Genomic DNA, 14,358 nt, shown 5'->3' with positions numbered 1-14,358 from the left:
GACACTCGTCTTATTAGCGGCGCAAGATGTCCTCATTATCGCGACTGACGGTGATGACGATGCAGCCATGAATTCCGAAGCGTTTCGTTGATGAGACATAAGAAAGAGAACTGGCGCAGAAGAGATCATAAAGCTGACGCGAAAAGAATCACGCGGATTCGTTAGAGCGAGGTTTCTCTGCCTTTGCCGAGGACCTGGACATTCTTGAATGCGCGATACTCATTCGCGGAATTCGCGTGTTCCTACTCGGGTTTCTTAATTGCAGAACTAACGACGTGACTATGGATATTCGTATCCGAGGATTGTTCAAAAGCAAATGCTATGCACAGAATGGAAATTTGAGAAAAAAACATATGTAATATCTAGTAATATACGTAGTATTAAAATATTATAAATGTAAATCATTGCAAGTAAAACTTAATTACAGTTAATAATAAATAACTAAGCGTGAAAATGAAGTAATTACCAACAACACGGTAAAGCTATGCTCTGATATGTAATCAATCTTCATGCGTAATTACGTTATAAACAACAAAATGCAAGACCTGTACTTTACGATATTGTATTTGACAGCTGTTCGAATTTCCCGTATTACACTCCAGAAAGATTGAATTTAAGAAAGAAAAGGAGATTTCTGGTTGATATGGAAAGTTGTCGATAAATGTTCAATCTGAAAGCTAGATCGACAGAACGTAGGTAGAATATGTGAAGTTTGAAACAAATGGGTGGCGTAATTGGACGAGCACAAGGGAAAAATACCATTTTTCAGTTCTATATAGGGTGGTTTAAAAATCAGATCCCACGGTTTTTCAAGTACTTCCGATAGTCGAACAAAAGTTAATCAGCTTTCGATCGAGTTCAAATTGCAGTCCAATGAATTAAAAAAAAAAGAAAGCTTTACTTCGATGAAAAGTCAAGGTCACCTTTGTCTCTTTAAATGGAATAATACATTTTTTTGTGCAATATATTTTTTAATTTTCTATAAGCGGTATTAAGATACTTGGGTGGGAAGATGATTAGTTTAAGAGATATTTTAGCTTTAATGTTGTAGAACTTATGGTGTGAAAGACGAAGAAAGATGCATAATACTTTTTGCTTTTATGTTTTCCTTAGATAGAAAGCTGATTAACTTTTGTTCGAAACATCTTTTATCCGTCTATCGAAAGTGTCTGAAAAATCTTGAGGGTAATTATTAGATCACCTTGTAAACCTTAATATATTCTTCAGCTTAGTTCAACGAAAATGAAAATTAAATTGAAAATTAAGATTAAATTCAATTTCGTTGTTTTATCTGATCAATTTAGATTAATTCTGTCTCATAACAGATAGAAAATTTCATCTTTCCATTAGATTTTCATTTCTATTTCAGAGCCTTTAAATATATCATAATGCAATTAGTTTATTCTATAATTTTATTCTATTTCTACAATATAACCGTGCTGTGTAAATTTTGCCTTATGAAGTGTTGAAACAGGAAGGGTTGATCGGGTCAAGTGTCTGTAAACTTGACCTTAAATCAGTTTCGAAGTATCATTGAAGGAAAGAAGAGTAGTTGTGCTTGACGGGACAATACGATGCTGGTAATTCGATCCCTTGAACACCCTACGCGTATTTCTCCCTTCACCTTTCCACTTCTCACCTTGAGATCTTTAAGGAATTTTTCTATAAAATGCAGTACTTTGGCTCAATAAAGTGATTAATAATTAAATTATTAGTAATCAATTAAAATTATTATTAGCTCTCACGTTCGAAATAATATGAATTAATCTGTTATTGAATTATTGAGTCGCAAAAAATCCTCTAACAAGATCGTTCTCTCGATAGAAAGAGACGCGGTAAAGGAAATAATACACTTAATAATACGCTTGTAAATCGATCTTATTAAGATATATACACGTTTGAATCGAACAGATCGACTAAAAACCAGCACAGTTCTCGTTATCGTATAAATATGCGAGTGTCTACGTTCAGGGAGCATCAATATGTATGTAAGCCGACGTTGGTCGGGGCTTCGTCGTCCGGCTTAAAGCAAGAGGGTAGCCTCTTCTTCCCAGCGATAAGAATTAGGAACAGAGCAGGGAATATCATAATACTCGTAAGCCGTGGGACATATTAAGAGGATCATATCGTTCGTGTCCAAGATCCCGTAAGACGTTTCAGTTTGATCCGAAAGGCGAGAAGGTTGCTCGTCTCACCTGGAGAATCTTGACAGTGGGTGTAGGTAAGTAGAATGGCGATACGGCTGTCCAGCTGACGGCTCGTCGCTCGTAATGCGATAAAAGGTGTCGCGTCTATTTCCAGCCTATCTTTAGCTAACAGTTGCTCGATTAAAATCCTTCGCGTGCCTTCATTTATTTCTTTATTTGGAGTTTCCTTTTACTTTTAGATTGCTTGGAATTATTTGTAGCTTTAGTTTAGTTGAAATTACTCATAGTTTTATCTTATTTAGAATTCTTTTAAATTAGATTTAAGTTAATCGATATAATGGTAATCGGTACAATGGCATAATCTATGTTTTTTTAGCACGAAATTTTATTAGTCATATTTGGAATTATTTATAATGTTATCTTATTTAGAATTATTTTAGGTGGGTAACTAACTGATATAATAATTGGTAGAATAGAATCTATGCAATTTCAAGTATATATACAGGCTTCAGAATTTTATATAGTTATTCAATTTTACTATATCACCTGTATATAATATATCTAATTACCGTTCCATTCAATTTCCATCGCTTGTAGCGTTTCTCATGCAAAACACTGTTCAAAAATTCATAGACTCAATCGAACGAACGAAGGGTTAGAAAAGAATTCCTTAAAAAAAAAGGAACATTCCCATGCATGAATTAAGCTCACCCTAAGAAACCGGATCACCGTATTAGAGCCACGAATGTTTCCACTTGGTGTTTGACTTTCTTCTCTATAGCTAATTTGAATATGCAAACGAGCATCCTTTAAGGTTAATTACAAGCCAAAAAAATGAAATGTTGTGAAATAGTTTTAAAATATCAGGCCATCTTATGATGAGCATGTTTGAGACGTGGGTTTCTATTATTTTCTTTTAGCTCCGGTTTACTCAGAGGAAGAAAAGGATAGCTGGCCATCCATCATCGTTAGCATTTCGTTCAACGATAGTCGGTCGAGCGGAAGTTGCCGCTGACTTTGAGAGCTGTGTAAACTAGGTGAACAAATAAACCCGTTTTATGCCCGTCCAATAACACCATCGTCTTCACTGCCCCGCGTATATATGCATACAAGTGTACGTCTATTTAAGATTGCTACGTAAAATTGATGAAATTGGTTCGACAGGTTAAATTATTCTGTCGATTATTCTTAATATTGTTTGTGAAAAATGTCAATAACACAATCATTTTACATTGTTATACACCTCCAACGAGTTCATTCGATTTTCTCTTTTCATAGTACTTTATGTTAACAAATAATTTTCATGCAATATTTGCCTTTTGTTTCAAATTTGTCCAATATATTAGGTTGTCCGAAAAGTGTTTTTCTTTTAAAGACATGTCTTTTACAACGATGCATCTTTATACAAACATGAAACCTAATCTGTCGAGCGTTGTTATCTTTATTTTGATAGAACAAAATGGATCATACGTAATTCAATGAGATAATATAAAACGGAAAATCTTGTGCATCCATTATTTCTTTATAAAACGAAAGAAACTTTTCGGACAACCTAATACATAATCATGACAATCACATCTCGTTGCAGTGCAAACGAAATTACAAAGTATTTTATACGGCGTACGTAATATATGTAGATAAAAGTTTTGAAATACTTTCGTGAGCCACTGTAGCACCATACATATCCAACATAATCGGGAACGACCCATATTTCCCCGCCGCAATGCGTCAACTTCCCTGCGATTCCGCTTCGTACCTTCATTTTTCATTCTTGCACCGTGATCTCGGTGTCCAAATTCACCTTCCGTGTCATCGAGAGCATATACTATTCCACCGGCGTCATCCACATGCTCATGCGAGCCACTCGAGGAAATTCCTTCAGGAACCGATGAAAGGTGCGGATCAACGGTGTTAGAATGACAAACAGTCACCGATGCTCCTGTAATAGACTGAACGTGTGGCGTCTTTTCTGTCTTTCTCGAACTTCTTCCAATGGATTGGTTTATTGCTTGGATCAAGTGTATCTATCAGATTGTCAGTGGAATTGATAGTATCCGAGTATTAGGTTCGTGTATATATCATACGTTCTATACTATGAAACTTTAACTTCCGGTAGTTTATTTAAAATATTATACATTTAATCGAAGCAATTTTTACATCGACCAATGTACTCTTTGTTATTGATCAATGTATTTCAGATTTATAAGAGTCGTCAATTTTAGAATTCGAATAGTCAATATTCGAAGGCGACATTAATTGACGATTTATTTTAATGTTGTGTATACGAAATCTTTTTATAGTTTTATTACAGTTTACGAATCTTCCTTATAGTGTAAAGTAATTCTTGAAGATCTTAATAATTTGCTGGTGATAATTTCGATATCGGAGCCGTTATAGAGGAAATTTAAGTTTCAAAGAAATGACATTTCACAATACACCTATCAAATGATTAATAATTTGCACAAACAAAGACGCATCTAACGCACTACTTATATATACTATATATTTCCATTCTTAAAAGTGGATTCTCTTCTTTTCTTAATTCGATAGCCAGAGATAGTATCTCTTTGTGTTTGTCCCCACGAGTGACACGTACGCGTTGCATTGGAGACGGGGTGAACGGTCGCGTATATCCGTACGCAGAATATGCCGGAGAAACGTGAAATCCACTCGAGAAAATGCGAAGCCTCGACACGTTAAAAATGAATGTGCCATCACGCTTCTGCGGCAGAGAGAAGAATGAAGACTAGCCAGTATAGCAGACGAAAGAAAGAAATAAAGAAAGAAAGAAAGAAAGAACGAAGATGGTGCGTTTTATAAGAAGAGGCAACCCGTTTCTCGACAGCTCACGGGCACGAAGAACTCTCAGAGGCGTCAGGACAACGATGCCTGGTGACCGATTAGAAGGAGAAGCGCTTGAAAATCCTCGGATGGAACCGGTCTGAGAAGATTCAAGGCCCTCGAGATGCTGCATTGTGTTCGGTCAACGTTGGTCAGCCACTTTGCTGTCTTACGATTCCCTCCAGAATGTAAACACACCGAGCAGCTTGAAAAGACCGCAACCTACTCGAAATAGAATCAGTCAAAGGCTGACACTTCCCGCCGGAGGAATACCAATTAGCTGCTGGAAGTTCGTTCTGCTAACAAGCGTGATGCTCTCTTGACGTTCTTTGCCGACACTCTCGGACCACCTACCGCGAAAGTAACGCAAGGCGATACAAAGTCAAACTGTTTCTAGGTACAAGAGACGTTTGTTAAATTTTCTTAATCTTAGGAATGGTTTACGTAAGTTTGTGACTACGCTATCGTTCATATGTTAGCACACTTTTTACTCATATATAACATACGATTATAACGTTGAATACGTGAATTTTATTCAATTCTGCGTTGCGTAAGTTTCAAATCTGATAATAATTATTAAAAGGTTTAATAGGTTTCTAAACATTTCTGAGGTTAAACGCACTTTCTCTAAGTCTGCTAATACTGATGAACGGAAGCATATGTATATTATGCGACCTCGGGTGCGCCATCCGTCTCGGTAAGCTGTCGTCGTAATCACCCCTATCCTTCCTGTTCCCGTTCCTACGAAACATTTCGTTACGGCTGTCGTTTGCATCGCGACGTGAAAGGAGCCGACGTTTAAAGGAAGTCTCCGGTGTATCGATCGGCCTGTTGTTGGTCGTTACAGGTGCACGTTTGTCAAACATGTGTCAAGCCGAGCGGTAGACGAGCGGCACGCATGAATGGAACAGGTAAAATTTCCTGGGATCGATGCCGGGGAAGAATGATTTGTGTGTAGAAGGGCGCAGCAGGAAGTTTCGTCTATGTTTGAACGAGATACGTAATTGATAAGATATATATAGACTATCATACGTTTGAGATATTGTAATTAAGCTGAGGATATTTCTGCAAATTCGTATTTTTATGGACGTAATTAAAAAAGTAAGAGAAATGCTTACACATCTAAGTAGATACTTGTTGTACCTGATAAATATTATTACGAGTATTATACTTTGGATATTTTACATATTTTTACATTCTGTCTATATTTTGTGAACCTTTGCGTCTTCAAATTTCCGATAAATGCGTTAGGAACCGCACAACAATGAGATTGGTTCCAGCAATTCTTTTGGAATAAAATTTTCCGATTTTTTTGTTTTATGTTCATAAATGTGTTTTATGATAAAACATTGTTTTAGTTTTTTTTTTATAAAGCAGATAATAATTCTATAAGTATATGTACATTATTGTGATTGACTGTAGATGATCGCTATGTGATAGTAGAATGCGAACCATGAAATGTTCCAAATCTAATTCTATTCTCCCGAATAAAATAATTAAATAGCGTGCAAATGCACATGATAAATATAAAATCCAATGAGTTCCATTTGAACTTTCCGTATCAGAACAGCGACATTAACAATTTACCGCTGATTAGATAATTGATTTAGTAATATTTGTAAATCGAGGTTAGCATTAATTTGGATTAAAAATATTTAATATTTTATGCTCTATGTTTTATGTAAATCTATCAGGAAACAGTTTTTAGCATCAAATTAAGATCAATATTTTCACGACACGTTACAATAATTCGAGCAAATACGATTTGAATTTAATTAACTATCATTCAGATACAAATGATGAAGAATTTTATATAAGGAATAATAAAAGCAAAATCCAATATTTATCACAAAAGTACAAATTTGTGCGCATTCACGCGAAGTTGACGTATACAATACTTGTATAACATGGAAATATATATAGAATATTCGAAATAGAATACGCATACTTGTTACAATTTCAAAATGCTTTGAAATAATAACTTCTCTATTTATGGAGTCTCTACTTTTTAATTCTGTCCTCTGATTTGTATTAAAAATAAATTATATTATATTTATAATTGGAAAAATAAAAATTAACATATCTGAAATTGATTCGATTTTATTAATATCCAATTTCATAATTCTAAAAATAATTAAAGAATGATTCGTTTAACGAATTAATAGATAAAACAAACACCTAATTTCTATTTCCTTAATGGAATGTCTAAAACTATGCGTAAAAATTTCCGATTTTTTTATTACAAATGAAACGTAATACAAATTTTACTTTGTCAATAAGTTACGTAAGAGCGTTGACAACCGTGACGTTGTACAAAAATGCATGTTCGCGCATTATCTCAATAGATTGGTTATGTATTACTAGGCTATGCACTAATTTATCAGTACTTTGTGTCAATGGCCTTTTGTTCAGGAAGACAGTTATAGGAGGCTCGTTAGATAGTAAATACTACTCGCTGCCATTATGTAACAGACTGGTAGCCGAAATTCAGCTGATATAAAACGAAGTTAGCAAATATCGTATAGATAAAGTAGGTGATAAAGTTTCGCAGATATCAAGGTGTATTTTAATGATACGAACTACTGGTCTTTTACCACAAATAAATTAATTTTTTTTACACAAGAAGTGAAAAAGTTAAATATTAATATATTTAGAAGCATATAGACCATACTAGGAAAGATGTACGCAATAATTTAGTAATTAATGATATTAGTGAGTTGATAAGAAAAAGCAGGGAGCTTCTTTATTTCTCTATTATCAATGCATTATCAATGTTTTCTCTACAATTAAAAGGAGAAAGAAGTAGAGAACGTTGAAAGAATTTCACCGATTTTCGCAAAGAACAATATTTTATGTATCAAGGAGAAACAATTAAAATACAAAATAATATTTTCTATCCAGGGACCCACAATGTTTCCTAGTTTACACGAAAGAGGACTAAAAACAATCATTGTTCGTCGAAAAGAATGAAATTTACGATCTTGAAAGCGGACTTAATAAAACTCAAGGACACCAATAATCTATAAATTGTACAATATATATCATTTGTTAAGAGTGAAATCTTTGCTCAGTGGGTAAATTATGTGTTCGGAGGATTTCATTGCTTTGACCTTGTTTTAGCTGGTGGCAACATCGTTCTTATTTAACGTCGGTTGCGATGTTTAAAGAAGTATCGACCGCTTAAAAGTTTTTATTGTGCGACATCAACCTGTTGAATGTTTCTACTATATACGTTACATTTCCACCGCATTCTCTATGAATCTAGTGACATTAGCGATTCCTATCAGCGGATAATTCGTCATAAGTATCGAATAAACATGCACGTGTCGTGGGAATTTCAATTGCAGACACGTTTAACTTCCTGAAAGCAATCAGATTTATGATGTCAGATTAGTTATGTTAATAACTGTAATTCATATAATTATTTTCTGTATTTTATGATTAAATATGAAGAGAAATGGATACTATTTTGGGAAGTAACAGCTTTATTCGTAATTCGTCAAATTTAGAAAAGATATACGTTTATTAGTCTAATCAAAGTCGTTCTAATTAAATTTTTTTAGATGCGTTATAACTTCCTCCTCGAGCAAAAAAATGAAATAAAAAAGAAACAATTTCTTAATATTATGTTTCTACCATCTCGTCACACATTTATTGCCATCAATTGGCAATTTCAAAGTATTTTATTATATGCGTTTGGAAAAATCGTGCATTTAATTTGCTTACTAATATAAAACTTCGGCAATTTTTAAAAATAATCTATGATGTATTCCTTTTTTGATAAACGAGATGATTTTTCTTGTATACATACGTGAAAAAATCTTTTCCTTCACAATGTCAGAAGTATACGACTACATTATCATTTATCCATAAAACTTTCTACTTCTCTTCGATGAAACTTCCACTGTGACTTCTAAAGTTCCATTGCTATACATACATCTCCGAGAAAAAGCGCATTACCAACGAATGATGTAATGCAATTAAGAGGAAAAGTGAGTGGTAATTGTGCGATAACAGAATCGACACTCGAAATCCACATCGATTTCGGAAACAAGCGACACACGCGGTTCAGAACCACACGGTGTCACGCGTAATCTCGTCTCGACGCGTCGTGTCGAAGAAGATATCCGGAGAACGAGAAATCTAGTATACTTCGATCGACTGCGTCGTTAACGATAATTCGATAGTCGTCGTCGAGCCGTCGAATGCAGAGAAAGAACGACTTTCGCGATCGGATCGATGCGAAAAGAGACAAGAACTGACAAGAGACACTGCACGAAGACGTACGTAGAATCGAGCTGTGATGATCGTCAACGTAACGAAGCAAAAAGAGTGAAAAGTTTGAAATCTCCAAGCTTGAAGCAGAGACACAAACATGCGTGAGCTATCATTTTTATTTTAACTATTTCATGATCTTATTTTAACATGCGAATTTCCTATTAATCACAACTAGTCACATTATATTAGTCAGAATTTTTTAGTCTCAATGGTTTTAGGTTTATATTTCTTATCTTATCCGTAGCTTAGAAACTAAACGCTTATAGTATGAAGAAAGATTTGTGAAACAACAAAACATTCATAACATTTATAAGTATCAATTTTGTTATTGTAAATTTTGCCAAGAATCATTGCATCAAGAATAAGAAAATGCCCAAATAAATACTTTTGAATAATAGTTAGTGTACATTTACTTTCTGTTTAACACGTTCGTTGCTGCTAAAGCAAATGTCGCGTCTTTATCCTTGTGCGCTTTAACCAAATGATTTTGAAGGAAGAAAGAAAAATGTTATGAACAGTGCGTTGGAATGTTACTTAAAACAGAAATATTTTGTTACTTAAAAATATATATATTCTATTGTAATATTGTAATTTTATTTTAAGTGGCGTGTAGCACATGCTTCGTAGCGCAGAATATTTTAATTTAAATATCATAGTAAAAAATAAATATTTCCTTGGAAATGACAAACGCACAAAAATTAACTTGACATGAATCTTTATCATACATCTCTCAGGAATTTTGACGAGAAATATTTATGAATTTTGTATTTTACTATGATAGCGGATATCGTGAGGTTTTTGTTCGCTATAATGCTTTGCATTGCGAACATGATCATCTATGGATTGAAGGTCAACATCGCGACAGCTATCGTTGGCATGGTGAAATCTAAAAAGCATTCAAATAGTCCAGGCGATGTAACTTATGAATGTGATTTTGGCGACGAAGACGTTTCGGGAGTCGATATAGATGGTCCTTTTGATTGGACGACAACTGAGCAGGGCTTGGTCGTTAGCATTTATTTCGCTGGTTACCTCACGGGTATGTTTCCTTGTGGATATTTCGCGGATCGGTAAGTGAAACTTAAAATTAAACATTTTTTAATTCAGAAATATAAGTCTCCTATGGAATATCTTTTGTGTATGAAAATAAGTTTATTTCCCCTTATCAAAAATCTGTCGACTGAGATTATTTAATGAGATAAGGGAGATATTGTAGCTAGCAGTAATAATAATAGTAATGATCGTTCATGAAACTAGAATTATCTTTTATCAAATGGTGTAACATCAAAGCAGTGTTTTTAAATTTTATGTGATAAATGTCTTCCTATCAAGATATTCGATATCTAAGTATCTCCTCAACATAATCTACGTCTATACGTATTATATATGTATGTACCGCTACTGTCATAATCAGTACAGTGATTTAGATCACTTTAGATTTCTATTCCTCATGACCTGTTCTTCAGACTCATGCATTGTCAAACTTTCGAATTTATAAATTCTCGAATTCTCAAAACTTTCAAATTTTTAATCGTTCATATTTCAGCTTCAATACGAAGAACGTGCTGCTGATATGCGTGTTAGGGAACGCTTTTTTGACGTTGTTGGTGCCAGTAGCAGCCAACGTGCTACTGATCCTTTATATTGTGAGATTCTTGACCGGCCTAGTGAGCGCAGCGCATCTACCTGTGGTGAACGTCCTCGTTGGTAAATGGGTTGTTTACGAAGAAAAAAGCACGTGGTTCGCCATCATCTACGCTGGAACATCGCTTGGTACCGTGATCTCCATCTTGAGTTCTGGTCTGATACTCGACTGGTTCGGATGGAAGGCAGTTTTCTACATTCACGGTACACTGCCACTGATCTGGTGTGCCCTGTTCTATTGGTTTTTCGCTGACAATCCAGAAACGCAAAAGTACATTTCTGAAAAGGAAAGGCAACTCATTGTGACCTCTTATGGGCACAGAAGCCTTGAATCTGCACACATGGACGTTCCGTGGAAAGCCATCTTCACGTCGGTACCCTTTTGGGCACTGATTTATACGAATACTTTTGGGAACTTCTGTTGGTATTTTTTACTCACACAACTGCCTCTGTATATGAACAAGATACTCAGGTTCGATATAAAATCGGTAAGTTGATAATAATATACAGGGTGTCCCTCTTTTCTCCGTATAACTTTGCCAGCAGATTCTACGAGTAAAAGTAAGAAGAAAAGAAAAACAACGTGGGATCAAAAATGCTTTGTTAGAAAATTATAATAAAAAATCAAAGTAACAACGAAATATTGATTTTCGTTCGATATAGCATAAGAACAGATTGGCGATATTTATCTGATCTGGTTACACAAGCCACGTTTGTATCAAACTTGAAGTCGTTGATACATGCGAGGAATTAGCGCAAGGAACTTATGATGCGTTTAACAACATGAAAGGAAATTGACGTGAAATTCGCAATGAAATAAATTCAATTTTTGACAAAATATCAAGCCTGTATTTATAAGAACAGACGGCACTTTGAAATAGAGTTAATGCAAATAAATAACCAATTATGATTTCGAATTTCTGTTATACTTCTTTGACAGAGCATTTTTATGTATGTCTATATGAAATATTTTTCTCATTTTCACTAGTAGGATCTGCTAGAAAAGTTATGCGGAAAAAAGTAGCGACACCCTGTATAATAAGATAGGATTATTTGTCACCTAAACTTGAAACTCAATTTTGAACTTTTACATGAAATGATCAAACTTATTATATTTCCTGATACTCCATTAGTCTTAATACAATAACAGAAGAATGAGAAAATATCGTGTATTCTTTAGATCCAGAAAGCAAAAAATATCAAAAACGAGGAAGTGATTCGAATAATAATAATAATAATAATACAGCGACGAATAAAACTTTATATTCGTCATCGAATTTCGAATCATAATACAAAAGCGATATAAATAATTATGAAATAATATATAATGATGTTACATAAATGATAAAATAAATTATGTGTACAGTTTTGAATCATTCAGTCGTCAACGTATTTATTTATTTGCGTAGAATGCTTCCCTGAGCTGCTCTCCATATCTGATAAATGCAATAGTAAACCCATTGCTTGGTAAATTACTGGACTGGGGCAGACAAAAGAATTATTGGAGACAGACAGGTGGTCGAAAAGTAGCAGTATTTATAAGTAAGTTTCGCTATATAATTTATATTCGATATAATATATCTCAATCTTATAAATTCTTTTCATCTACAAATTTGGTGAAAAGTATTCATAATAACACGAATGATTTCATTTTTACTTTAAATATGATAAATACGTCAAGTTATATATACTATATGTCAACCTATGGGTTTTCGTTAACGTTACAGGTTGTATCCCACCGAGTTTATGTCTTATTATAATCGCTTATCTCGGCTGCAACCGCGTAGGGTCCACAATATTATTAATACTGAGCATAGTATTCTGCGGTGTAATTTTTGTTGGACATCTCACCAATCACAATGATTTGGCACCAAACTATGCTGGAATCTTAATGGGCATTACAAATACTCCAGGGACGATTTCTGCGTTTATTCTGCCTGCTTTGGTTGGCGCGCTTATGGAAACTGGGGTAAGATGAACATAGAACTTTTCTATATAGAAGAAGTTATTTGATCGTAAAAAAATAAAGAAACGTTTAAATATGATGAGAAATGCATCGATAGGAGCATAAACATTCATAGCTTAGTAATAAGTGAAGGAAAAAGAAAAGAGTATTTAAAATATAATCGAGAATCATTCGAACGTACGTTATACATAAATATTATCTTTTAACACACTGACTAATTTCTTTGTTAAATTTAATTTAGCAGCATTATTTCTCGAATAAAACAATTAATTTTGTACTATTTTCTCTTTCAAGTTCACTGTGTAATCATCGTGAATTTTTTGAACTCTCTCTTCTTATTCTTATTGATCTCACGTATTATATTAATAATTTAGCACACTATGGTAAAGTGGAGGTATGTCTTCTGGATTAATATTATTGCTCAAACGTCCGCGTTTGTTGTATTCGTGATCTTTGGATCGGCGGAGATTCAACCATGGAACCAAGCGCCATAGCAATGGTGATGACGAGTCAGAAATATATTTCACTGTTATTACTATTGTTAAACTTTGGCCTGTTATTCGTAAATAGAAAGATCTGCAAGATTTATAAATTACGAATTAAACTAGAACTTTTATGTTTTATGTAGATTATTGTCAAATTTTTATACATGTTTTTTAAATATAAATAATAACAATAAATGTTTATTCTATTAAAAGTGTGTGGTTAATAGGTACTTCAAATATAATAAAAGCAAATTGTTTTAAGATATTTTAAGAAACTTTCTCTAATGTATTTTAGAAGTATCCAAATATTTTTACCATAACATTCTGGGATTCTTTCCTTTGCAACTTATAGGTCAGATAGAAACCACTTTATTCAAATAATAAAAAGATGATCTACATGAAAATGATACACATAACAGCGAATCGTGAACTTTATTGTGAACTATTATTACTGAGTCTCTTAATACGTAACGTAAATTTATAGTTTGATAATTCCAGAAAATAAATGCTGCATCTAAACACTCAAATTATATTCTAATACTCTCAATAATAAATCAAAAATCACCGAATTGTTAAAAAAATCTAAAATTAAAATACCAAACGCTTAAATAAAGTAACTCGAAACAATGGCACACAAGCAGTAGAGTATCAACGAAGTAGTGACGGTCGTTATAAATAATTCTATATTCGCGAAAATCTTTCGAGAGTTGGTGTGCAGAAGCGTATAAAGGTCTGCGTAACGTGGACTACAGTAATTAGAACCGCGAGACCACCCGTAATGATGGCCGACCAATTAAGGACCACCTGGTACAAAAATCCGTCTTATCCCAATTAGATCGCGGCGTTGGCGACCAGCACTCCGCGAAAGACTCCCTTCCGCTCTCTTGCCCTCTGCTTAGAAAGAAACATCCAAGAGATCCAACGAAAGAGCACCGAGAGTGAAAAGCTCTGGCAACTTTAACGGAGAATATTTATGGCGGCTGAAATATTACGTTTG

General features: G+C 34.1%; 2 protein-coding genes across 3 annotated transcripts in view; one reads left to right on the top strand and one right to left on the bottom strand.

Annotated features, from left to right (window-relative positions):
- The window catches only part of LOC126863389 (teneurin-m), a 651,332-nt gene that overhangs the window by 506,820 nt on the left and 130,154 nt on the right, over window positions 1-14,358 (bottom strand). The window lies entirely within an intron of this gene.
- LOC126863409 (sialin-like) lies at window positions 10,041-13,499 on the top strand. Its single transcript, XM_050613537.1, has 5 exons — window positions 10,041-10,336; window positions 10,813-11,398; window positions 12,320-12,452; window positions 12,638-12,879; window positions 13,251-13,499. The coding sequence occupies exons 1-5, from the start codon at window positions 10,041-10,043 to the stop codon at window positions 13,368-13,370; spliced, it is 1,377 nt and encodes a 458-aa protein (XP_050469494.1). The 3' UTR covers window positions 13,371-13,499.

Source organism: Bombus huntii, chromosome 3 (assembly GCF_024542735.1).
Source record: "Bombus huntii isolate Logan2020A chromosome 3, iyBomHunt1.1, whole genome shotgun sequence".
Taxonomy (NCBI): domain Eukaryota; kingdom Metazoa; phylum Arthropoda; class Insecta; order Hymenoptera; family Apidae; genus Bombus; species Bombus huntii.
Note: the sequence above shows the minus strand (reverse complement) of the source record. Positions and strands in the feature narration are given on the sequence as shown.